Raw genomic sequence first — 24,459 nt, 5'->3', positions numbered from 1 at the left:
TTTTTCCGCGGCACACCAACTAATCAACACGGTACACCAGTGTGTCGCGGCACACAATTTGCGGAACAATGAGTAAGACGATTTCGTATATTTGGTAAGTGTGTTTTCCAGGGATAGAAAGGTAGATAATGATGCAGAAAGGAGAGTGAACGGTGCACTGAAAATAGCTGTAGAAAATAAAACCCTTTCAGTGAAAAATAAATTGGCAGCGCATAATGTATGGAACTGGTTCCAACCCTACTGTATGGAAGTGAAGCGTGTTGGTAAGAGAAGAATATAGTCAAAATAAGATCTCTCAGACGATTCCGACTCCTAACATGACCGCTTTCAAGTATTTGACATACTTGATCATGCCAAGTTGTGGGTTTATTACCAACCAACCACATTCACCTCATAAATTTGTTTAACCATTCTCTCACTCATTCGTTCCGAATGTCCAAATCATCTCAACACACCTTTCTTAATTTTATCGATAATGCTTTTCTCAGCCTCGCATTCTTTCCTTAACTCACCATTCGAACATCTATCATTCATCGTTTTATGTCATATCATAGATCGCATTCCGACTGCATTCACTCAACTTTATCCTCCTTTTCCCAACACAGATTTTTTTTTAAACTAGAAGAAACAAAAATCCACTTAATGATCTTTAAACCTTGTACATAATGCTAGGAAAATAATAAATGCAGCTCGGGTGTCGGGTTGTGGTCCCGTGGTTAGTATCGCGGACTCTTAAGTCAGAGTTTCTCAGTTCGAACCCACTCTACCACAATTTGATACCTATTTCTAATAATTAGTCGCTTAGGCTCACAGAAATAGTATGAAATTGAAGTATTTTTGTAAATAGTAAAAACACAAATATTTCATTAAAAAAATAAAAAATAAATAAAATGTACTCTCATCCTTCTTTTCCCAACTCCAAGATTTACTTTCATATATAGGGGGTTGGCACCAGGGGCTACCATTGACCATGGATGTAAAAATATTGAGAGGCATTTGATCCAAGCGGAAGACGGCTGGAATGGGTGAATGAACATATTAATATATTATAGAATAGATTCGATGTGAAATCACTTTCAATAGGTGTGCGCTGTCACGGACCGAATATCGCTATTCGCCGTGCTAACTTGTTCACCTTCGATTCGTAATTATGCATAATGATTGTCTATTCTGAGTTCTATTAAGCCGTCATCTGTAGCGGACTTATAAATATTACAATACAAAAATATTTGGCCGGATATTTCTCCAAGAAGTATGGATATTCCAATTATTTATTGATTTGGAATTAACTTCGTCAAATAACATGATTTCAATTTAATTTATTGATTTGGTAGAGCTCCATTTAAATTTATGTATTAATTTTTAAATCAAACACAGATTTTTTGAGTCAAAAATACAACTTAGTAGACTCAAAAAATCTGTGTTTGATTTAAAAATGAAAACATATTTAAATTTAAGTTTTGTACTGACATTTCTTTTTTAATATATAATGGCGTTCCATAAAAAATATATTGCTTTTGCCAATGTCAAATTAATTAAATAATATTACTTAATTATAAAATATGATAGACTTATTTTTAAACTATAAATTAATTTCGTTCAATTTAAAAAATAACTAAAAGTTAGTGGAACTGTATTTTTTTATCATAAAATAACAAATAAGTATGTAGTTTTTTCCACATGACTTTTTTTTTGCTTTTGAAGCTGGTCAAATAAAATTCATGTGGAAAAAACTACATTTGTAGTTGTTATTTTATTCTACATGATTTAAAGATAAAATAAAACACTAGCATCAAAAAGTGGTATTGTAAAAAGTGTTAACTGTTTTATTTTTTAGATTTTCCGAATAAAGTTTAGATCTCTTCAGAAGATCTCTTTAGGGTCTTTCAATCGATTTATTAGTTTATGACGAAACACGTTTGTGGAGTTTAATTCAATACAGAGACATTGATTTTGAATTATTATAAAAAATATGAATTATTATCATTATTAAATAATTTATTCATGGATTTAAAATTAAAATAAATAACAGAAGTTCATCTATTGAAAACCTCTTTATGGCGGTTGAAAAAAATCTCAAGAAAAAATTTGTATGCAAATGCAAAAAAAATTAAGAATGTGTTTTTTTCTGTTTGCTAATCATGTAAAATTTTCTAGCCGTCAATGTAATAAAAGTAGTTTTCCAACCAATTTTCTAGTAATGTGGCTATCGCATTTATTACGTAAAAATCATAAAATTATCGGTAAATATGAATTTACAGTAATATAAACATTCTCGCAACTGAAAAATTACTGTATGTATTGTACTCTACATTAAAAACAATGCAATAAATTACACAAAAGCTGTTATTGTTATTAAGAAAGAGCAATACAATAATAATTCTTCTTCTTCCTTCTTCTAGATCCGTGGATCTGTCTGTTCCGTTATCTGTCTCTTATTACGTTACTTGGACTACCAGCTGTCACGCCATCGCTTTGGAGGTCTTCCAGGTGGTCTTCTTCCGTCAGGGTTCTCTTGAAGAGCAATTCAGGCCTGTGCATTTTCTTGCATTTTGACATGGGCATTCCAGAATCGTCTTCGCTGTCTTCCCCATCTGATTAGCCTCTGTACTACACATTTTCCGGATTTCCGTGTTCCTTATTCAGTCTCTTAACGTGTTTCCGATCAAGCACGTCAATGTCCTCATTTCTGAGGTTCTTAGAAGAAATTTGGCTCTCGCTGTGTCTGCTCTGGTATTTATCCCATATCGCTCATTCCTTTCAAAAACGTCATAAATCAAAAAGATTTTTCAGGAGAATGTTTTTAAAGTTCAAAAATATAATACAATGTATCTATTAAAAATAAATATCAAGCCACTTATTGAACTTTTTACTGTGCAACAGATCTTTTTAGGTAAAACCTCAAGGTTTTTTCTCCATTTAAAAAATATTTAGTATATTTAAAAAAATAATTAAACAATACCTTTTCAAAATACAAAAACAACACTTTCTGCCCAGTAGCGGGTAAATATTAAGTTAAAAATATGCCTCTTTTGCTGGGATATAGTACATTTTCTGGGCATTCCAAAAACACGCACAACTGAATTGAATTGAACTGAATTGACGATTTTTGATTTATGACGTTCTTGAAAGGAGTGAGCGATATATGCCACAATAATACTAGGATACATATGAAAATCGAAGGTGGCCTTTAGTAAAAAAAATACTTTAACCAGCCGAGGACGAACAGAAGGGTACTATTGTACAGGAACCAAACAGCTAAACGTATTTTTTTTAGAGAATACTATTTTTATAATATTATCAATATTTTAAATAATTAAAGCATATACTTTGTGGTAGGTCATTTTCACTTTTTTTTTACAAAAATTCGCCACCAATCTATAAATAAGAACTAGCATATGAAAGGAATCCAACAACATTGCATATAAACATTTTGTCTAAAATTAATGCAATGTGAATGTTCAAGAATGGTCAGAATGGTGAACATTACACAAGTGATGAAATTATCACTACACCAATATCATAATGTAGTGATTGTCCTGACGAAGAGACAAGAACATCTCGAAACCGGTAGATCAAAATCTTGGTGAATGGTTATACATAAGTATACTAATATTACCAACATTTTGTAAAATAAAACTATTTTTATATTTGAAATCGTAACATGTTTAAAATAAACAGGATTTAAATCTCGTAATAGGTTCTTTTATACACACTTGAAGGTTTAAACGTATACGAATTTGACCTTTAAATATTTGAACTTAAAATACTTATTTGAAGGAGTTAGGCATTCATAAATATCATGTCATTCAACCTTCGCTTCGGGACTATGGGACTTAGAGGTAATTATGGTTTTCATTGAAATAGGATCTTTTTGTAAACATCGCTCAATACCGTAGATTAAATATTATGAAAACGTGTAATTTGCATAATTATTTAAAATCCTAAGACGACTATTGCCACAACAAAGACGTCATTTTGTAAACAACGGACGGACAAACGTGTCGCACAATATAAGCTAATGAGGTCTAGCGAGCATGGCTGGAAATGCATTAGGAAAAACCGTTGTGTCTCCGAAAACTTTTATCGAAGTAAAAAAACTCCAAATCATGAAAATATTTACGAATAATATTAATGTGCAGAGGCGAAAAGTCGCAAGTTAACAGTTTTATTATATTTTTTATAACCCTTATCCGCACCTAATGGTGCATAGGGCACTGCATCAAATTGACGCAGTGTTATCTTGATCATTACTTACATGAAGGCAAGGTGATTACTCTTGCGCTTCAGGAATCAGTCCAGGGTAATATTTAATAAATATACAGTGTTAAATCACTAATATTTATTTTCACCCCCCCCCTGGGAATCGAACCCGGGACCTCCAGCAGGGTGGCTAAACACGCTGACCATTACACCACGGAGGCGGACAAGTTAACAGTAGTTTTGAGATAAACGAGTTTATGCTGCTTTTTGCCAAAACATGTATCAAATTAATACAATTTTGCGGCTATTTGAATAATGAATATCTCATTTAAGGAAAGAGATAGCAAAATCTGTGATTGTATATGATACAGGCCAGTTATAAGCATGCTTTGAGCCGTGTTAAGCCAAACAGCCGCAATTTGAGTTACGGCTAGTTGCCTTTACACATTAGAATACTTATGAAGGTATTATATTTTATGCGGCAAAACGTTGTACCTACAGTGTGGCGCAAAATTAATCACTCTATAGTAAGATGTTATAATTTTTGCAAATGGTGTCGTACGTCAATCGTATTTGACATTTGTAAACTAGACAGCTGCAGTATACATACAGGTGTTTCAGCTTGAGATGAAACGTCTATCGTTTTTATACGCTTTATACATCTTAGCATCCCAGAGCAATTGGCTGGCTTAAGTGATCACTTTATATACTTGTGTAATATTCTTCAGTCTGACCATTACCGAACACCCACATTGTATTAATTTTTAAAAAAAAAGTACATTTGTAATGTTGTTAGATTCCTTTTATATGGTAGTTCTTATTTGATAGATTTGGAAGCATGGATACTTTTAAAGTCCAGTATTCGTTAAGTCACAACTTAATTTTCTCTTAATCCAGGTAACATTTAACGTAATTGATTTTTTCTTAGAACACCGTTTTTGCATAGAAAAAATAAGTTTTTCTTCGAAATAATTATATGGGTTTGAAAAAAAAAGAGTTATTAAAAGGTTCGAAGTTTGAAAAATATATAAAAATGTTTTTTTTATATGTATTTTTAAAATATCCAAAAAACATTATTTACAAAAATCGGACGTAGAAAGACGTGTTACCTCTACGGCGGTTGGCCGGTGAATGAATTCCGTCTTGCGTTGTATCACCTTATATATATATATATATGCAATGTTATTTTTAAGCCATTTGACTCTTTATCAGCAAAACGCGCCTAGCGCGTATTCCGACAGAGAATTGTTAAATGCACGCGTCCGGCGTGTACGCCGCACCCAACGTATTAAGAGAAACACCCGTCGAAGTTTCATTGTTTGAAAAACGAGAATACATGTATAGATAAATAGAAAGTGCCAAGCAACCAGCGGTTGTTTATTTTTAATCTTTGAGTCCTTGGTACGTTTTCTTTGTGCACTGAATCGGAACACAGTAATCATGACTGCCGCTAGATTCGACTTCTATAAAAACATCAAGCATATTGGGTACGACTATTTACAAACATGTACATTCATTTGGAGATGTCGACAATGGATCATTATCAGACGTGAGTTATATCTAATTTAACATACTCAACCCATAAAGGATTGTATAAGACTCGTTTTGTGTTTATAACAGCCGATATAATCAATATTTTCATTCATCATTTTCTTTTGGAAAATTCACCTTCGTAAATAGGTTGTTTTCGTAAGTTGGTAATGATTTTTTGAAGTTGGGAATTGCATTTATTATATACCATGCTTATTATGTACAAGGTTTATAGATCATTTAGTGGATTTTGTTTCGTTTAGCTAATTAAATATGTTTTATTTGAATCTGTGTTGGGATAATCTAGTGTGGGCCAATCAGGACTTCTCAGCCTTTGCTCATTGCTGGGAGGAAACCACGTAAAACTCCTCAGGAGAAGGCGGACTGTTGACTGTCATCAGCAGACCTTCCATTCCAAGTTGGTAATGAATGACGTCACAGAAACGATGGATTATTTTAATATTAGTAGCATTGCCAAATTATTGGCGGCTCTATTTGTTGATGTCAATGGTACACCCTCCCACCCCCTCCCCACCCCTCATATTTGTAAAACACAAATGGTTGTGTAGTGGTAAACAAACAATCCACACTACTACTATTACAGCTCAATAAACCATATGACATCATTAAACGTTCTATGATGGAAATTTGATGACGTATGCGAACGCACGTTTTTCATTTTATTAAAATATCTTACGTTTAAACCTTAATATCTCCCTTACTTCTCTACAGATTTCAATAAGAATGTTACCGATAGTCTTGTGATTTTTCATATTCATTTATTAGCCAATAAACCAACATCGTGACAAAAATTTATTAAGGGGCGTTAGATGCGTCATAATTCATAATAATAAAGAAAGTTGCTAAAGCGAAAATTCGAAAAGACGCACATAGTAATAGTATACGAGTGATAAAGCGTACACGGCATATGTGTTTATGGATGGATTTCATTTAAAAACTATTATACAAACTAACTAACCATCACACCACTTCCCCGCAGAGGTAGGCAGAGAATATAACGCCACACCACTGTTTGTGCAAACATTCTTCGCCTCTTCCACGTTCGTGCATCTCCTCATACATACCCATCGATTATTTTACTATTTTACTTATTATAATTAACTTTTAAACTGATTATAATTATTCGGAAAAACGATTATTACAATGGAGTCCTGGTTCCAACTCGAATGTATGGAAGTGAAGAATGGAGTAGGCAAAAGAAGGATAAAAGTAGAGTGAATACAGTCGAAATGCATTCTCTCAGATAAATGTGCGGCAGAATGATGTATGATTGATTTATTTTCATAATTTCTTTAATGATGAAAATAATTATAATAAAACCCTTATCCGCACCCCAATGGTGCATAGGGCACTGCATCATATAAACGCAGTGTTATCTTGATCATTTACACATGAAGGAAAGGTCACCTTTCCTTCATGTGTAAATGATGTAAATGGCCCTCCGCTTCAGGTACCAGTCCAGGGTAATATTGAATAAATATAACAGTGAAAAAATCACTTATATTGATTTTACCCCCCTTGGGAATCGAACCCGGGACCTACAGAACGGTAGCAGAGCGTGCTGACCATTACACTACGGAGGCGGACATAATGATGAAAATAATTCCATTTAATCATCTTAATCTTTTTGTCCGCCAAAGTAGTGTAGTGTTTGAACCATTTGACTGACGTGTTTGATTCCCAGTCAGAATAAATATTAGAGATTTTTCAATCTAATATTGATTGAACATCACCCTGGACTGGTACCTAAAGCGCAGGACTGATCACGTAATTAACGATTAAGATAATACTCAGTCAATATGGTGCGCTGCCCTCTGCACCATTGGGTCCAGGTAGAGGTTAAAAGAAACAATCCTATGAGCGTATATTTTTTTATTATTTACAAACAAGACCAAAGAAGTGCGTTTCTTTTGTTGGGTTTTAAAGGCTAAATCATTTTTGGGTTGTCACTCTCATAAAACCATAACCTAAACCTTTTATGCAGGTAGGTACTAAGTCCCCCTACCATAAAATATTAATTTTAACTAAAAAATGTTGCTTCTAGCCACTTAACAACATTCGACATTCAAAAATGCATTAACGTTTACAAAGTAAATTGAATTTTATGATCGCTTTGGGGTGGTACTTTTTTCCGCTTGGAACTGTCGGACATTTTGAAAGCAGAAATTTTAGTTTAGAAAGGACGCGGGCACAATCTGTCTAGAAGTTTTATAAATTTGTTAATTTTAGGATTATGATCACAATATGTATATTTTTTTTATATTTGGATGTAGCCGCAGGTGACCATGTAAACAGAATGTCAGATGACAGACTTCCACGTATCGCTCTTCAATGAATCCCTGAAGGACGCAGACCTCCAAAAAGGTAGAAAGACAGCTGGGAGTCAACATCCCAAGAGCTACAAGAGGAGGCACAAACAGATCCTTAGGATCTAGAAAAAGAAGGTGAAGAAGAAGAAGAAATTTTAGTTTTCTGTCAAAACTGCATATAATTTTTGAGAACGAATGTAATATAAAATTGATAATACTAGTATAACCGGTATTTAATGAGCAAACTTGGCTTCAAATAGTGTCCAGTAGAGGCCAACCCAGTAGCTCTATGAACTACGATGCGAACCCATCCCAAATTTGAAGACCAAGTCTTTGCAGTGGCAGCTTCTGCTTACTGGAACCATTTGGCTTCTCAAACCAACTAACTACAGAAAAACCTCTTTATAACGAACTTCGGATGTAACGTACAAAAATGCTGTCAAATATCAAAAATAAAAAAACGTCCCGATAATATTGTACATGTCGCCGCATGTAAACAATTTTTAGCGGCCATGGTAAACAAGTTATGTGTCAAAACAATGGTACAAACAAAACTTTATTCCTTTTCCAAAGCGAGATTACCGAAAAAAGCGCGTCGATATCAAACTTTGTTTTGTATTCTGTATTGTTTTTTTTCATATAAATATTTTTTACCGCATTTGATAAGAACATCACAGACCGAAAAAATATAGGAACAGTGATCGTACGAATGTTCATACGACTTTGCAACAATGGTTTTGTACCGAAAAAAACGCAAGATTTTCCTAATTTCATATAAAAAAGTCGATTGATAGAAAAATATGACATGTCGCTCACTCCTTTCAAGAACGTCATAAATCAAAAATCGTCAATTTTCAGTTGTGCGTATTTTCGGGATGCCCAGAAAATGTACTATATCCCAGCAAAAGAGGCATATTTTTAACTTAATATTTACCCGCCACAAGGCAGAAAGTGTTGTTTTTGCATTTTGAAGAAAAGGTATTGTTTAATTATTATTTTAAATATAATAAATATTTTTCAAATGGAGAAAAAACATTCAGGTTTTACCTAAAAAGATTTGTTGCACAGTAAAAAGTTTAATAAGTGGCTTGATATTTATTTTTAATACATTGTAATATATTTTTAATCTTTAAAAACGTTCTCCTGAAAAATCAAGTTTTTTGATTTATGACGTTCTTGAAAGGAGTGAGCGATGTGTCTAACGGGTGAATTGTGTATTTTTGTTTGAATTGCGACTTATTCTGTTATGCGATTATTTCAGATTCTTCATGTCTTCATGTGATAGGTATATTTATAAAAAGAAACTTATTCTCGGATATAACGTGTAACGGTTATAACGATCAAATTTAGTCAGTTCCATCTTCCTCCTTATAACCGAGTTCGACTGTACATTGTTCAACAGGTCAGGAGTCGAAATAATCGGCGGGTTTGTATGAGGAGATGCATGAATGTGAAAGAGGAGAAGAATGTCTGTAAAGACGGTGGTATGGCGTTCTATTCTCTGCCTACTCCTTCGGCAAGCGGCGTGAGGGTTAGTTAGTTAGTTATATTGTACAACGTCCTAATATTTAGGTGACCGAATCGAACCTCGGTACTGCAAAAATGGTTAATGGTAACAATAAACAAAGACAAAAATAATAAACAGTGGAACCTCTCATAACGAGCATGATTCGTTCCAAAATCTTACTCGTTAAGCGAAATATTTTTTTTTGTTTTGATTGGCTTGGAAGTTGCGGCTTACAAGTTAATGTTGTGAAAAAGGGATCGACCTTTCTCTGTACTCATGCGAAATTTAACATTATTATTTTTTTAAACAGAAGTATTTGTGTTTTTTTTTTTATTTACACAAATATTTTAATTTCTGTGAACCTAAGCTGCTCATTATTAGAAATAGGTATCAAATTGTGGTAGTGTGGATTCCGCGACACTAACCGCGGGACCACGACCCGACACTAAATGTTGCTCAAGGGAGCAACTTTATAACGTTTTTGCTCGTTATGCGAATTACTCGTTATGAGAGGTTCCACTGTAAATATTTTTTTCAATAAAACAATACCTGAGAGTTCCTCGCATTTCTCCAGCTTCTGTCCCTGCGTAGCGACAGTGGATAGAGCGGACGCATACTCTTTATCACACTTAACCTTGTTGGCCAGACATCTTTTGATATTCTCCAAAAGACGTATTTCGGCGTCTTGCCTGGCTATGAGCGCCTCATGAGCAGCCCTTCCTTGAAGAGTAGCAGAAAACCCCATCTTTACCCCAGACACACACTTAAAAGCACGAGCGCCACTGGACTTCCTTACATTTTATCAAATATCTTCACAATCTACCGTAAACACAACACAGAATATATATATTTTTAAATATATAGTTTCACAAATACGCGCTTAGCTAAAAAAAATACCGAAACAAATCAAATTTATATTGCATAAAAAAATTGCCCAAAAGTATTTTTCAAAGCGACGCAGTGTTTGTTAATTTGGCACAACCTGTCTTGAAGTTATATCTATTTGTCAATTTTAGGATTATGATCTCACAATATGTATATTTTTTATATATTTGGATGTAGCCGCCGGTGAACACAAGGACTCCGAGAATCGAGACGTTTTTCCAGATATTATGGTATGTTACGTCAAAATAAAACAAGTAAACATAAAGGTGCGCAAGGAACGACGCGACGTGACCCAACAGTGCGACGGCTCAAAAATAACTGATAATTTTAAGGCAAGTCGAGAAGTTTTAAGTGTCGGAGAGAGACGGAGAATGTCTTCGCGTGAGAGCGAAAGAGAGACTCGCAGACCGGTATTGGCTCCGATCGCTGGCGACCATTCGACCGGCAAAATTCAAATTGTTGTTGAAAGTTCAAATTAACAGTTCAATACGATCTCTATCGGGAATTATTTAGATGGGTAAAATTATTTGTAAATTTCAAAAGTTACATTTACAACATTGCACGAAAAAATTCTTTGAATGCAAATCTGTTCTGTTTACTATATTCTTTCGAAATCTTAATTAAAGCTGCGACAAAACATGATAATCCTGTGTTAAACCAATATGTAATCATTAAATCGCACCAAAACGTAACAACTTTACAAGCAAGATTTCCTGATTACTTAAAATCATACATAATGGAAAAGTAACGTTTTGGTGAGGACCTCCACATTTATTTTAATAGTATACTTATTTTTATTATTATAGGTGAATGTGAGCGAGAGAATAGAACGGGGATGGCCGAAAACGACTTGGCACAATCAGATCAATCAAAACCTAAAATCTGGTGGTGTCAAAAGTCTGCGTAATGTGAGGGCATGTATGACTAGATGTATGGATGTGAAGGAGTCGAGGAGTGTATGTCAGGACAGAAGAGTGTGGTGTTCAATTCTCTCTGCCTATCCCTGCGGAAAGCGGCGTGAAAGTAATATATTTATTTTTCATCATTATTTCAAATTACAATAATGTGCCTTCACTGGGTTTTCCCTAGAGGTACAATACTTACCTATAAAATATATATATGAAAAGAAGTTTTTATGACATACAACCAAATACGACATGGCCGAATGATGCAATCTATTTCTGATCTACTCCCTCCATTATCCATTTTTAAATAGCTGCTTTATTTGATTAGTTTTTTATTTAATGACTTTATGGATAATGAAACAGGATGTACAACTTAATTGTATAAAAATCAAAGTTTTTTAGACCAAAAGAAGTATGTTAGGTTTTGTTTGATGTGTTTTGGAACTTGTGGTTCTATGTACGTTTACACAAAGTGTATTAATTGTAATTTAAGTACTTTGCAGGGAGGTGTTTTTATGTGATATGTAAGAGTAATTCATATATCGCTCACTCCTTTCAACAACGTCATATATCAAAAAACTTGATTTTTCAGGGGATCATGTAATGAATATAATAAAATGTATTAAAAATAAATATCAAGCCACTTATTGAACTTTTTACTGTGCAACAGACCTTTTCAGGTAAAACCTAAATGTTTTTCCTCCATTTAAAAAATATTTAGTATGTTTAAAAAAATAATTAAACAATACTTTTTCTTCAAAATGCAAAAACAACAGTTTCTGCCCCGTAGCGGGTAAATATTAAGTTAAAAATATGCCGCTTTTGCTGAGATATAGTACATTTTCTGGGCATTCCGAAAACACGCACACCTGAAAATTGACGATTTTTTATATATGATGTTGTTGAAAGGAAAATGTAAACTGTAATAAATATGTAAACTGTGCTTGACCAGATTTCAATGAAATTATTGCAGAACTGTTTTAGCAGTGACTGCTGCTAAAACTGGAATACTTTGTTTTCACGAGTGTGCTTTACCAGGTTATAAAATTAGAATTACTACAGTGCATTACTGTTTTAGTGCAGTGACAATGGTATACCAGATTTAAAAATAGTTCTGGAATAGTTTCAGCACAGTGACAGCATTCCCAGGTTTGATAATAACTGTGCTTTACCAGGATTTAGAATTTGAACTCTCCGGGCGTTTGTGCACTACACGGAATTTTACCGTCCGGTACTTTAATTAGCGTGATAAAACGGATGATTGGCTTGTGCTTTTATCCATCTTTCTTCAGATATGTGCGTGATCACGTTGCGCCTAAATTCGATCACGCTAAACTGTAGTCGCTTTTATTTTAAAAAAACCGGACTGCCAGATAATAAAATTCCGTGTAGTGCACAAGCACTCTCACAGTACTATTTTAGTAGTGACTGGTTGGCCAGGTCTGAAATTGGAATTCATAGAATCCCTGCAGTTTTCCAGGATGTAAGCTTGAATTCTTACAGTACTATTTTAGTAGCAAATTTGAATTCTCAAAAGGCCTGCACTTTCCAGGATGTAATGTAAAATTTGAATAATGTTACATTATGATGAAATTCTCTGGTCGGCCGCCACCTTTACAGGACTATTTTAGAAGTGACTTCTTAACCATGTTTTGGAATGGAAATTTACAGAATAACTGCACATTTCCAGGATTAATAATTTGAATTTTCACAGTACTTTTTTAGTAAAGACTGGTGACCAGGTTTTGAAATTAGAATTCATAAAATGACTGCGATTTAAAATTAGGATTCTTACCATACTTTTTCAGTGCAGCAACTATGTTAGAATATTAGGCTGTACCACATAAAATGTCTAATTTTTAAGTGAGTGCGATTTTATTAAGTACCATTGCTTTTATAGCTGAATCTTTTGAAAACCATGTTTTGAAAATTGATATTATTCCTAGCAAGCAAATAAATAATGGTACTGTCATTACAAGTTTTAGAGAGGTAGAAACCAATTAATTAACCTGTTTGGATATTTTATTATTTTAAAATAGCAATTTCATAACTATTTATAAGATTGATGCTTTTCATCGTGGTCGTTTGAGCAATAAAGTTTTTATATTTTAATTTTTTTTTATATTAGCAATCAGTTTAATTATTACTGAAATATTAAAACTAGTTATAGTGTAAGACTATTAAAAGTATTAAATAAAGATAAGAGCATACCACTGAAAAAAATGACACTTCAGGTGTTATACAAACCATATGTATTATCTGTCATAATCATCAAACCCTTACCGCACCCGATGGTACATAGGGCACTGCATCATATAAACGCAGTGTTATCTTGATCGTTAACACATGAAGGAAAGGTGATCAGCCCTCCACTTCAGCTACCAGTCCAGGGTAATAATGAATAAATAATAGAGTGAAAAAATCGCTAATATTTATTTGACCCCCCTGTGGGAATTAAACCCGGGACCTTACGCTAAGCTGAGCATGCTTACCATAACACTACGGAGGCGGCACCTTACTATTTTTGTACATATGAAAAATTTGTTAAAGGGGAAAAGGATTTTGAGGGTAAAAATAAAGGCATATAAATGTATATAATAGGTGTTAATTTTTTATTATTATTTTTCATTTGACAATACTGTCAAAGAGGATAGTATTAAAACATAGCTGTGAATGTGAATATAGTTGACCATTAAAATAATGTCATAAAAATTAATTGAGACGCGTGTTAAAACATAAATAAGTCCATATCACTGGATATAACGATAAGCTAGAAGTGTTACAAAATGCAAAGTATTAGTTGTTCTTCCACATCAAGTAAAAAAATACCTAAGCGAACTTCATAAAACTAAGAATATGTGTCCCATTATCCATCTAGTTCACCGCTGTGACAGGCGTCTTCGTAGCTCTTTCCCTGGGATTGTTCCGGATTGAGACGAATCATGTCATCGATGCGGAGAATGGTGATGGCCGCTTCGGTGGCAAACTTCAAGGATTTGATCTTGGACATTTCTGGCTCTAGGACGCCGGCATCCTTGTTGTTTATGACAATGCCCTTGAAGAGATCCAGACCTATCCACTTGTAGTCTGCTTGATCAGCCTGGAATTGAAAATGCAAATTATAGAACTGGCGAGTCAGGAGGAATATTTTCATTTACAGACATAAAGTGTATTTAAAACTTCATTACATCTTTTGCAGTAAATGAGAAATTAAGTCCTTAGAGAGCTATTTACTGTAGTCAGGACATTTGGATACTTTGCCTGATTGCCAATGACAAAAAAGGAAATTTAAAAATGTTATTTGAATAGCTGTTTATACACAATATGAATGATTAGCTATGTTTTAGTAACAATTAATTATAAGGATTTCCCTAAAGCCTACCCTGATCAAAAATTCTGACCATGATTAAGACTCTTCTTACCTAACCCTTATCTGCACCCAATGGTGCATAGGGCACTGCATTGTATTGACGCTGTGCTATCTTGATCATTACTTATAAGAAGGCAAGGCGATCACTCCTGCCCAGTCCAGGGTAATATTGAATAAATATTAGAGTATAAAAATCACTATTATTTATTTGAGCTTCCCCTGGGAATTAAACCCGGGACCTCCAGCACAGTAGCTTAACATACTAACCATTACACCACGAAGGCGGGCTAAGACTACTCAATACCAAACTTTTATGAAAAAGATTTTAAAATATAAAACCTAGATTTTCTTCATAGTTTCAATGGTAGGCACAATAGTGCTTACCATTGAAAGTGTAACACACCGTTTGCAAATAAATAAAGCATCCAGATTGGTTATCTCACCTTAGTTTGGCTGGCATTGTGGTATGCCCTCAGCTTGGCTACCAGATCTGTGGCATCGAGAGCGGCATTCACAGCCAGAGTCTTGGGGATGACCAGAAGAGAGTGAGCAAATTGGGCGATAGCCAACTGTTCACGGGAACCCTACAAATACACATAAACAGTTACCTTTCATTATTATAACGTGTTGAATTGAACGAAGTAATAACATCAAAATGCCACAATGCGGATTTTATCTTTCGGCAAGAATAACAAATCTCCTCCAAAAAGTTTACACATATCTTAAATTTAAAAGAATTGGCATATTTGTGAATCTAGATAATACTGAATAGCGAATCTAGATTCACTTAAAAAAAAGTGAATCATCCGCGAATATGCACATCTCCAATAACTGATGGTTGACTACCATACTAAAATACCATGAATTTTTTTCGCCATAGCAGAGATCTTCAGTTCATTGAACCCTGGTCGTTTATATATATGCATTAAGGTGGAGACTGGCCGGGGCATTTCGTCAGAACATAACGTCGTAACATCGCTCGCGGCGAGCATCCGAAACTATGGATGGAGCGCTCGGCTCGCTGTACTGACTGCCTGAATGCTCCAGTCAGTGATCAACCTAAGGAACGCGCATTGATATGTTATGTATAATTTCTCAATAATTTGATAGATTTTGTATAATGTATGCATGAATATGCAAAAACACTGGACATCTAAGAGCTGTTTCAAACTGCGATTGTACACGCGCGTGTATCCATCAAAAACCACAGATTAAGATAGAAAACACCCGGGAAGATCCCAGCGCTGGATAAATCGCCATCAAAGGAACAATAGGAATTCATCTGTTATTGTTATCACACTGTGGCGAAACCAGTGATAGTAAGTACATGCTTGCTAACTTTTTACTTTTTCATCTTTTTTATGTTTTTAAGTTTAATTAAATTTTATTATTATTATTTTTTTTGTTTTCTGATAGTCAAGTATTTTGTATTTTTTATATTTTATATTGACATTTTTATTCTAGTTCTTCTTATAATATCTATTGTATTCTTACCAGTGTCCATTACTATGACCTAAATTATATTGTTTACCCAAATCTTTTATTGTATTTATATTTTATTTATATTTTTTTGTATTTGAAAACAAAAAAGTCAGTGAAGATGTTGAATTTCTTACTAGGTAAACTGCAGCCTTGATGAGGGAATAAACTTACCAGTGTTGTGGCAAAGTTCTCCAGATATATGGAGAGCGCGGCCTCCACACACCCCCCTCCCGGCACCACGCGCTTGCCCTCACACACGCGCTTCACGACGCACAGAGCATCGTGCACAGAGCGCTCCATTTCATCGCAGTATGTGTCGTTAGGCCCGCGCAGGATGATGGAGGCAGCGCTGTGTGCCTTGGGACTGGAATGATCAAAATCATTGGTTATAGCGGATGTGGGTGTAAAGAACGCTGCACTATAGGTGTAAGATAATTCATCTCTTTCCACGTTTCAGGAGTGATGCTAGATCAACAGATGACTATGATGCTGAATCTATAATTGCAACACATAGCATGTGAAAAATGAGGAATTTGAGAAATATATCTAAAAAACAAGGTAGTATTATCTGTGATTATTTTTCATTACTTTTATTAATCTCCTTCTAACAAGGTAAACATGCATTGTAATATATGTATTTATTTTTTGTACACCATATTATGTATTTATTTACACGTAAATAAAATGAAAATATGCACTGTATAAATGAATAAAGTTATGTTTATCACACGTTTGAAACATGTATGTTAATATAAAATTATTTTTCTAACCCTTATTTGCTCCAATGATGCATAGGGCACTGCATCATATTAATGCAGTGTTATCTTGATCGTTACTTACATGAAGGCACCTGACTAGGCACTTGAAGTAAGGAAGACTCCTGCGCTTCAGGGACCAGCACAGGGTTATATTAAATAAATATTAGGGTGTAAATTCCCCCTGGGAATCGAACCCAGAACGTCCAGCACGGAAGCTCAATACGCTAACTATTACACCACGGAGGCAGACCTAATACTTTTATTTAAAAAAAAAAAGATACAATACTGCAATTTAGTAATCTGGTATACATAAAATACAAAAAGGGATAAATTGAGAATAATCAAAATATAAAAATTAAATCTTACCCCTTGATAAGTACCAACTCTTCATCGCAAACCATTTCTTGAACAACCTCCGTCGCTTCACCAATCATCTTGACATCGAAACTTTCATCACCTGAATAAATAATTGACATTGCATATTTTACTTATCAAAAAAATGCAACAAAAAATAGGCACAAAGAAATTAGATCAACAAAACAAAGGTGTAGATGATTTCAAGTGTCTATTTTCTTAAATAGACAAAAAAATATAGACTTTGATAAGTGGATCTTGAAGTATGATATTGGGTCTTAGAGGAAGTAATTGGAAGAAATAATTGGGCAAAAAGATTTAACTATCCCACACTCTTCTACTAAACTTTATAAACATCGAAATCAAAGTTTACAGTAAATATATAATTATTCTCAGTGAGTCATTTTATATATGAACTAACATTTTGTATAATATCGCTCACTCCTTTCAAGAACGTCATAAATAAAAAATCGTCAATTTTCAGTTGTTCATGTTTTCGGAATGCCCCGAAAATGTACTATATCCCAGCAAAAGAGGCATATTTTTAACTAAATATTTACCCGCTACAGGGCAAAGAGTGTTGTTTTTGCATTTTGAAGAAAAGGTATTGTTTAATTATTTTTTTAAATGTATTAAATATTTTTCAAATGGTGAAAAAACCTTCAGGTTTTACCTAAAAAGATTTGTTGCACAGCAAAAAGTTCAAAAAGTGGTTTGATATTTATTTTTAATACATTGTATTATATTTTTAAACTTTTAAAACGTTCTCCTGAAAAATCAAGGTTTTTATTTATGACGTTCTTGAAAGGAGAGAGCGATATGGTTTAGTACTTAAACATAATAATTATAATATGTACCTTCGAGGTTGGTAAGCGAAGTGAGATATTTGGCCCCAGTTGCTTTGGCTATCCTCTTCAGATCGGCTTTCTTACATCTCCTGACGGCCATGGCTCCAGCCTCCACAAAGTACTTCAGGCAGAGGTCGTCAATACCCCCTGTGCACAGGACCACATTCACTCCCGTGCTGAGGATCTTCTCGATCCGCTCCTTTGTAATGTCGAGTTCGCGAGATCGGATGGCTTCCAACTTCTCGGGATCTGTCACTAGAACCTGGGATTACCAAAAGGGGATAAATAACCTTGTCATATAATTTAACAGGAGTATGAAAACAATTTTTAATGGAACTAGAACTGTCAAGTTCATGGAATTCGTAGTTTTGTTACACATTAATTTTTTTAAAGAAATTGATAAAAAACATTTAATCTACGTATTTTCAGATGAGTATGTATAACCATTTTCTCGAAGTGTTAAAATTTGATTCAATATGAATAAGTTTTTTTGTTAGTCCGCCTCCGTAGTGTAATGGTCAGCACGCTCAACTACCGTTCTGGAGGTCCCGGGTTCGATTCCCAAGGGGGGTAAAATAAATATAAGTGATTTTTTCACTGTCATATTTATTCAATATTACCCTGGACTGGTACCTGAAGCGGAGGGCTGATCACCTTTCCTTCATGTGTAAACCATCAAGATAACACTGCGTTTATATGACGCAGTGCCCTATGCACCATTGGGGTGCGGATAAGGGTTTTATTATTATTATTATAAGTTTTTTTGATGGTGGCAAGAATGACGGTCAACGAATAACCAGAACTATGTAACATTTAATTATTATGTCTTGGATAAATCCAATAACAGTTTGGACATTAAATGGGGCTTACTTAATTTTATATCATTGGACTAAACAAAGGTTAACTTAACAAAACAAAAAAAATGCATATACATATGTACATACAATAATACAGTCTAACTCGGTTATTACAAGCACGGTTATAGCGAAATCTCGGATGTAACGAAGAAACATTCGTTGACATTTTGGTTTCTGATTTTCTCCATACATTTATTCACCATTATAACAAGCAACATCTCGGTTATAGCGAGCAAAAAGAAATCATCTTTTTTTAAATGTCGTAAATATTTGAATGTTTTGAAACATTTCTGACCTTAAGCAATAAAATCCGACCGGGTAATTAGACTGTTGCCCCCGGGATCAGATTACATTTGTGACTCAAGCAGCACAGGGTTTTCCAATTTTTATAGGAAAACTGGATTGACAGAAAAATATGACATATGTGTAACGGGTGAATTGAATGAATTTTGTTTCGAATGCGACATATTGTGTTATGTGACCATTCCAGATAACGTACTTCATGTGATAGGTATTTAAAAAAATATATTTTCTCGGATATAACAAGGAACGGTTTTAAGGAGCAAATACAGTCGGTCCCTTCTTCTTTGTTATAACTGAGTTCGACTGTATTTAAATGCTTTAGATACCATAATTTTTTTAAAGTTAAAGCTGAGTAAATGACAAGTACTATCAAAACATAAACAATTCTGACCTGGACACCCATCTTCATCTTAGCCTTCTGGAGTGAGAAGTCAAGGCAGGCAATCTTGGCATCGGTAACCTTCTTCACCATGGCCTGCGAGGCCACGGTACAGTTCAGGGCATATCCATTCACAAGGACACTCTCCCTGGTACTCTTTCCATGGGCCTTCAGTACGTTCACTGATTTAATGGGGTATAAAGCATTGCCTTTGGGGTCCACGGTTTTTACGGCGTTCGCTGCATCCACAACCATTTCGGAGAAGAAGTTTGCATCACTGAATATAGCAAATTAAGGAAAAATGGAAGAAAATTATGGATATCATCAAAGTACTTACATACAAAGTTACACATTCTCGGCTTAGTAAAAAATTCAATTACATCTGGGCTTACTTTACAGGATAGAAAAATAACTTATTTTGTAATGGTCATTGAACACTATGTTTCCGAAAGCAAAGATTGCATTACGTTGCATACGTTAAACATAGTATAAAATGTATTTTTTTCCAAAATATAAAAAATACATTAATGCTTGTATTTCTGTAAAATACACATAAAATACAAAGCATTATACAACGTTAAATACAAGAAAGCAATTCGAGGCGCATAATAGAATAAAACTGTTAAAATTTTCTCAAAAACTGCAAACGTGTTACCATTGACTAGAATTGGTGTGTGAATACACTAAAACGTCTTTAGTTTTGTTAGGTTTAAAGAAATAAGTGATAAATTTTTACTAGGTGAACTAAAAATTATGAGTTTCTTTCGCATTTTGTAGCGTCTTACCCAAATAAAATGAGTTTGAATAATCATAAAATATAGATTTTTATTGAAAAGGATACGCTCCTATAATCTTGGAAGACATGGACGTTTTGGCGCAGTTGATGATACACTCTCTCCCGAGTGCTTCCGTGGGGATGGAAAGGTTGTCTGTGATGTACTTGCAGGCTTCCTTACACGCTAATCTGTATCCGGAAATAATACTGGTCGGGTGGATCTTTTGTTTCACCATTTCATCGGCATTCTGAAATAAATCAGTAATTCACATGTTATAAAGAAATCACTACTAATAAAAATAAAATGATAATTGCCAAAATACATAAAGAAATAATGAGATTTTAGCTCCGGTGAATGACACCAAATCACATTCTAAGATAGGATGCATTACAATATAATCTAATTTGCAATGAAGTTCCCCTTCAAGTATCTTTCATTCACAATTTTAATGGCCATTTTAGACCATTTCTTTGTGAACTTTACAAACAAATTCAATTCAATAAATGATTTTGGATTCATTGTCCGCCTCCGTAGTGCAGCAGTCAGCACATTTGGCTACCATGTTGGATGTCCCGGGTTTGATTCCCAGGGGGGTCAAAATGAATAGAAGTGTTATTCCTCTCCAATATTTATTAAATATCACCCTGGACTGGTACCTTGCACGGGGCTCATTACCGTTCCTTTATATATTTAACAATCAAGATCCTGCTTCCATGCGATGGAATGCTCTGGCATCATTGGGTGGGGATAAAGGAAAGAAGAAGAAATATGTATTTACATATGAGGTAACCAATATCTTACAACTCTTATCCACTGTTGTTTTAGATAAAAAACATCCTACAATGATGAATTGTAGTGTCTGAATTAAAAATGTGTGTTCTGAGAACAATCAAATGTGGAAAAAACAAAAACAGATGACCATTAACATGTTTGTGGACACTTTAAAAATATATATATGCGAGTCTCCCAGTAATTTTTTAGGAATATTTTACATTTCATTACACACACACAGCAATATTTTTGATATTGCCATATTTTACAAAGGGAAAGAGTGTCTTTGCCCACCATATAATTGCCAAACATTTTTAAAGGTCTTAATTGTCTGTTACGCATATAGTGTTTTTGACTAATGGGAATACTTTTCATTTCCTCAATGAGACACAAATTTCAGTGCTGGAGCAGTCAAAAATCGTGAATGTGTAAATAAAAGAAAAATAATGACTGGGGCGATAGTTGGTGTCAGAAGTATAAATGTCTCCATTTACAGAATATGATCAATAATTTTTTGTTATGAATCTATACTCTTATTATCGTAACTTAACCTTTTAACTGCCAGTAGGTACATGTCTGGCGGTAATTTTATGACAAAAATAAAACCTAAACATATCATTATTGAAAGTGCAATAATGTTTATTAATAAAAATTATGAGATAAATGAAGAGTGCGCCAGTCGTACAGTAATTTATCCATAATCATCAAATTAATTGTTCATGGTGCAGGGTTGTCACAAAATTTGTCATAGAAAATATGAAAACTTAATTATATGTCAAAAGTAATTTTTTATGTTAGTTTAATATTTAAAGTATACACACACACACTCATTTAAAAAATTTAAAATGATCAGAATCGACACTAAAATCACTGTCATCAGATTCGGCAGTGACGGCAACTCGGGGATTATTAGACAACCCTGAGCGCCATTAGTTGTTCCGACGACAAAGCTCTCTTTGATTTACGTTTAAAGTGGTAAAAACTGAAAAAAAGTATGCAAAGATGTTCTCAATAAATGTCACTATGCGTTCAATATATTTGTACATTTTAAAGAATCAATTTTCTTTAGTAAAAGCCCATTTAAAACGGCGCGTCTTAAGACGTAATTTTTGTATGAGCGGCGCTCCGTTCACAGAAAATTATGCATCTTAAGACGCTTTTGGCAGTTAACCGGTTAAAGATTGAACAAGATATGCATACTTTGAGAAGTTCGGCAGCCAGGATGACTACTGATGTGGTTCCATCACCAACTTCCTCATCTTGCAGTTGAGCCAGCTCAACTAATACTTTGGCAGCGGGGTGCTCAACTTCCAGAAGCCTGAAAAAATCCACATTAATGAAGAAAGGCAACAGATGCAGCAATCCATGGTCACAACTTTCGCCTAGAAAAGTCTATTCTGCGTTTGTCCCAAAAGCTGCTTACAAGTGTGTTTATTGCAATGCAACAGGTTCCCGCAGCACAGGACATTTATGGCAAAAAATGTTTAAGCAGTTCTCGTTAGAATTGATTGAAAAATATCCCACCGCATTCCCAGATCTGATACAGATGCATCTAGGCTTCCTGACAGACGCTCTCTTGCAAAGCAATTTTTCGTTTTTGTTTTATGAACTAAGTTAAGAAAATTATAGAAAATGTGAAACAAAATTGCATCCCGATTTAACTACAAATTTACATTTAAAAGCTTTCAATGTCCCTGTCACTGCCAATCTAAATAAATAAAAGTTTGCAAAACCCCTACCAAATTTTCTAGAAGTGTCCCAGTGTTAGACAGTGTCTCGATAGAACTAGAGGACATGGGTCTGCCAACAGAAAGGTCATCCGACATTGGGTGGGGTAAAAAGAATAAGTCGCTCACTCCTTTCAACAACGTCATATTTCAAAAATTGTTAATTTTCAGTCGTACATGTTTTCGGAATGCCCAGAAAATGTACTATATCCCAGCAAAAGTGGCATATTTTTCACTTAATATATACCCGCTACAGGGCAGAAAGTGTGGTTTTTGCATTTTGAAGAAAAGGTATTCTTTAAATATTTTTTTAATATACTTAATATTTTTCAAATGGAGAATAAACATTCAGGTTTTACCTAAAAAGATCTGTTACACAGTGAAAAGTTCAATAAGTGGCTTGATATTTATTTTTAATACATTTTATTATATTTTTTTAACTTTAAAACTATCTCCTGAAAAATCATGTTTTTCGATATATGACGTTGTTGAAAGTAGTGAGCGAAGTATATGATCAGCCATGATAGAAACATAATAGGATTTTTTTAATCGCAGTTATCTTTGTCTCATAATGGCGGTAGGACAAGAGAAGAGCTTGGACTCCATGTGCTCCACACAGGGACCAAATATGTTTGAATGCTTCCATAAAATTGATTTGAATATTATAAATATGACTTAGCACTGCAAAGTGGTGAAAAATTCATAACGAAAAACAGTTAAAGTTTGTTCCAGTTGAAGGTCTAAACTGCAAAAGGTTGTGATATTAAATGTTATACTGATATTTAATAGTAAATACACGATTCAAATTTGTGTCACTTTATAATTACTTAAGTAAATACATCAAAATAACTTACTTTAAAATGGTGGCACCGTCATTTGTAACAGTAACGTCTCCAATGTCATCAACGAGCATTTTATCTAATCCAACAGGTCCCAGGGAACTTTTGACTATATTTGCAATTGCACATGCTGCCATAACTACAAAACAGAAGAAAAACCATATTCAAGGTGTGACAATTTGGACAATTTACGCCTACACAAAATGGGGATAGGTTAGAATATTTAAAACATGAAATACAGGTAAGTTTGGCACTTTACAAACTCAGAATCTCATATTAAGGTAATTTGACACAGTGAAATCTAATAACTTCGAGCATTTTATTCTAGAAGGTTATTAACATCATCAGAATGACATTCGGCGAAGCATGTGATACACCGCGTGCACTATAGGAAGGGTGTAAACTCAATCTTTTGAAATAGAATAAAAGTAAATTCATAAATGTACCATTCTGTGTCCTCACAGGGGCTCCAGAAGTTCTGGTCCCCGCGACAGATAAAGCACTCGCTAGAGTCGACATTTTGTAAAATATTATTTATTCGAGAAGCTCTTTCTAGAAACAAATGCGGCGACGGAAACAAAACTCACGGACAAAAGACAACCGAAGAAGCGACGTTTATTTACAAACCATAAGCA

At 34.3% G+C, this 24,459-nt stretch overlaps 2 protein-coding genes across 3 annotated transcripts in view; both read right to left on the bottom strand.

Annotated features, from left to right (window-relative positions):
- Positions 1-10,775, bottom strand: part of FER (tyrosine-protein kinase Fer) — a 149,305-nt gene extending 138,530 nt beyond the window's left edge. For both annotated transcript variants that reach the window (XM_088264165.1, XM_088264166.1), the window contains exon 1: positions 10,120-10,775. In XM_088264165.1, the coding sequence (XP_088120291.1) occupies positions 10,120-10,315 (196 nt within the window). In that variant the 5' untranslated portion in view covers positions 10,316-10,775. The remainder of the gene's footprint in view (positions 1-10,119) is intronic.
- Positions 10,776-13,947: 3,172 nt separating this feature from the next.
- On the bottom strand, positions 13,948-24,415 carry CCT1 (chaperonin containing TCP1 subunit 1). The gene is made up of 10 exons (XM_088264180.1): positions 24,271-24,415; positions 23,840-23,963; positions 22,459-22,576; positions 20,553-20,734; positions 19,724-19,988; positions 18,182-18,434; positions 17,337-17,427; positions 16,384-16,576; positions 15,174-15,314; positions 13,948-14,460 (listed from the first exon to the last, which is right to left on the bottom strand). Exons 1-10 carry the CDS (start codon positions 24,341-24,343, stop codon positions 14,227-14,229), a joined length of 1,674 nt encoding a protein of 557 aa, XP_088120306.1. The 5' UTR covers positions 24,344-24,415; the 3' UTR covers positions 13,948-14,226.
- Positions 24,416-24,459: the final 44 nt, after the last annotated feature.

Source organism: Brachycentrus maculatus, unplaced genomic scaffold, assembly GCF_059751285.1.
Source record: "Brachycentrus maculatus isolate JH-2025_06_01 unplaced genomic scaffold, ASM5975128v1 h1tg000218l, whole genome shotgun sequence".
Classification (NCBI taxonomy): Eukaryota; Metazoa; Arthropoda; class Insecta; order Trichoptera; family Brachycentridae; genus Brachycentrus; species Brachycentrus maculatus.
This window is presented reverse-complemented; position numbering and strand designations above follow the sequence as displayed.

Excerpts from the sequence above, each read along its gene's own strand:
- CCT1 (XM_088264180.1), bottom strand. The coding sequence starts at position 24,343 with ATGTCGACTCTAGCGAGTGCTTTATCTGTCGCGGGGACCAGAACTTCT. Across the intron at positions 16,577-17,336 it reads GAGTTGGTACTTATCAAGGG|TCCCAAGGCACACAGCGCTG; the intron begins GTAAGATTTAAT and ends TGATCATTCCAG. Across the intron at positions 15,315-16,383 it reads AGAACTTTGCCACAACACTG|GGTTCCCGTGAACAGTTGGC; the intron begins GTAAGTTTATTC and ends GTGTATTTGTAG.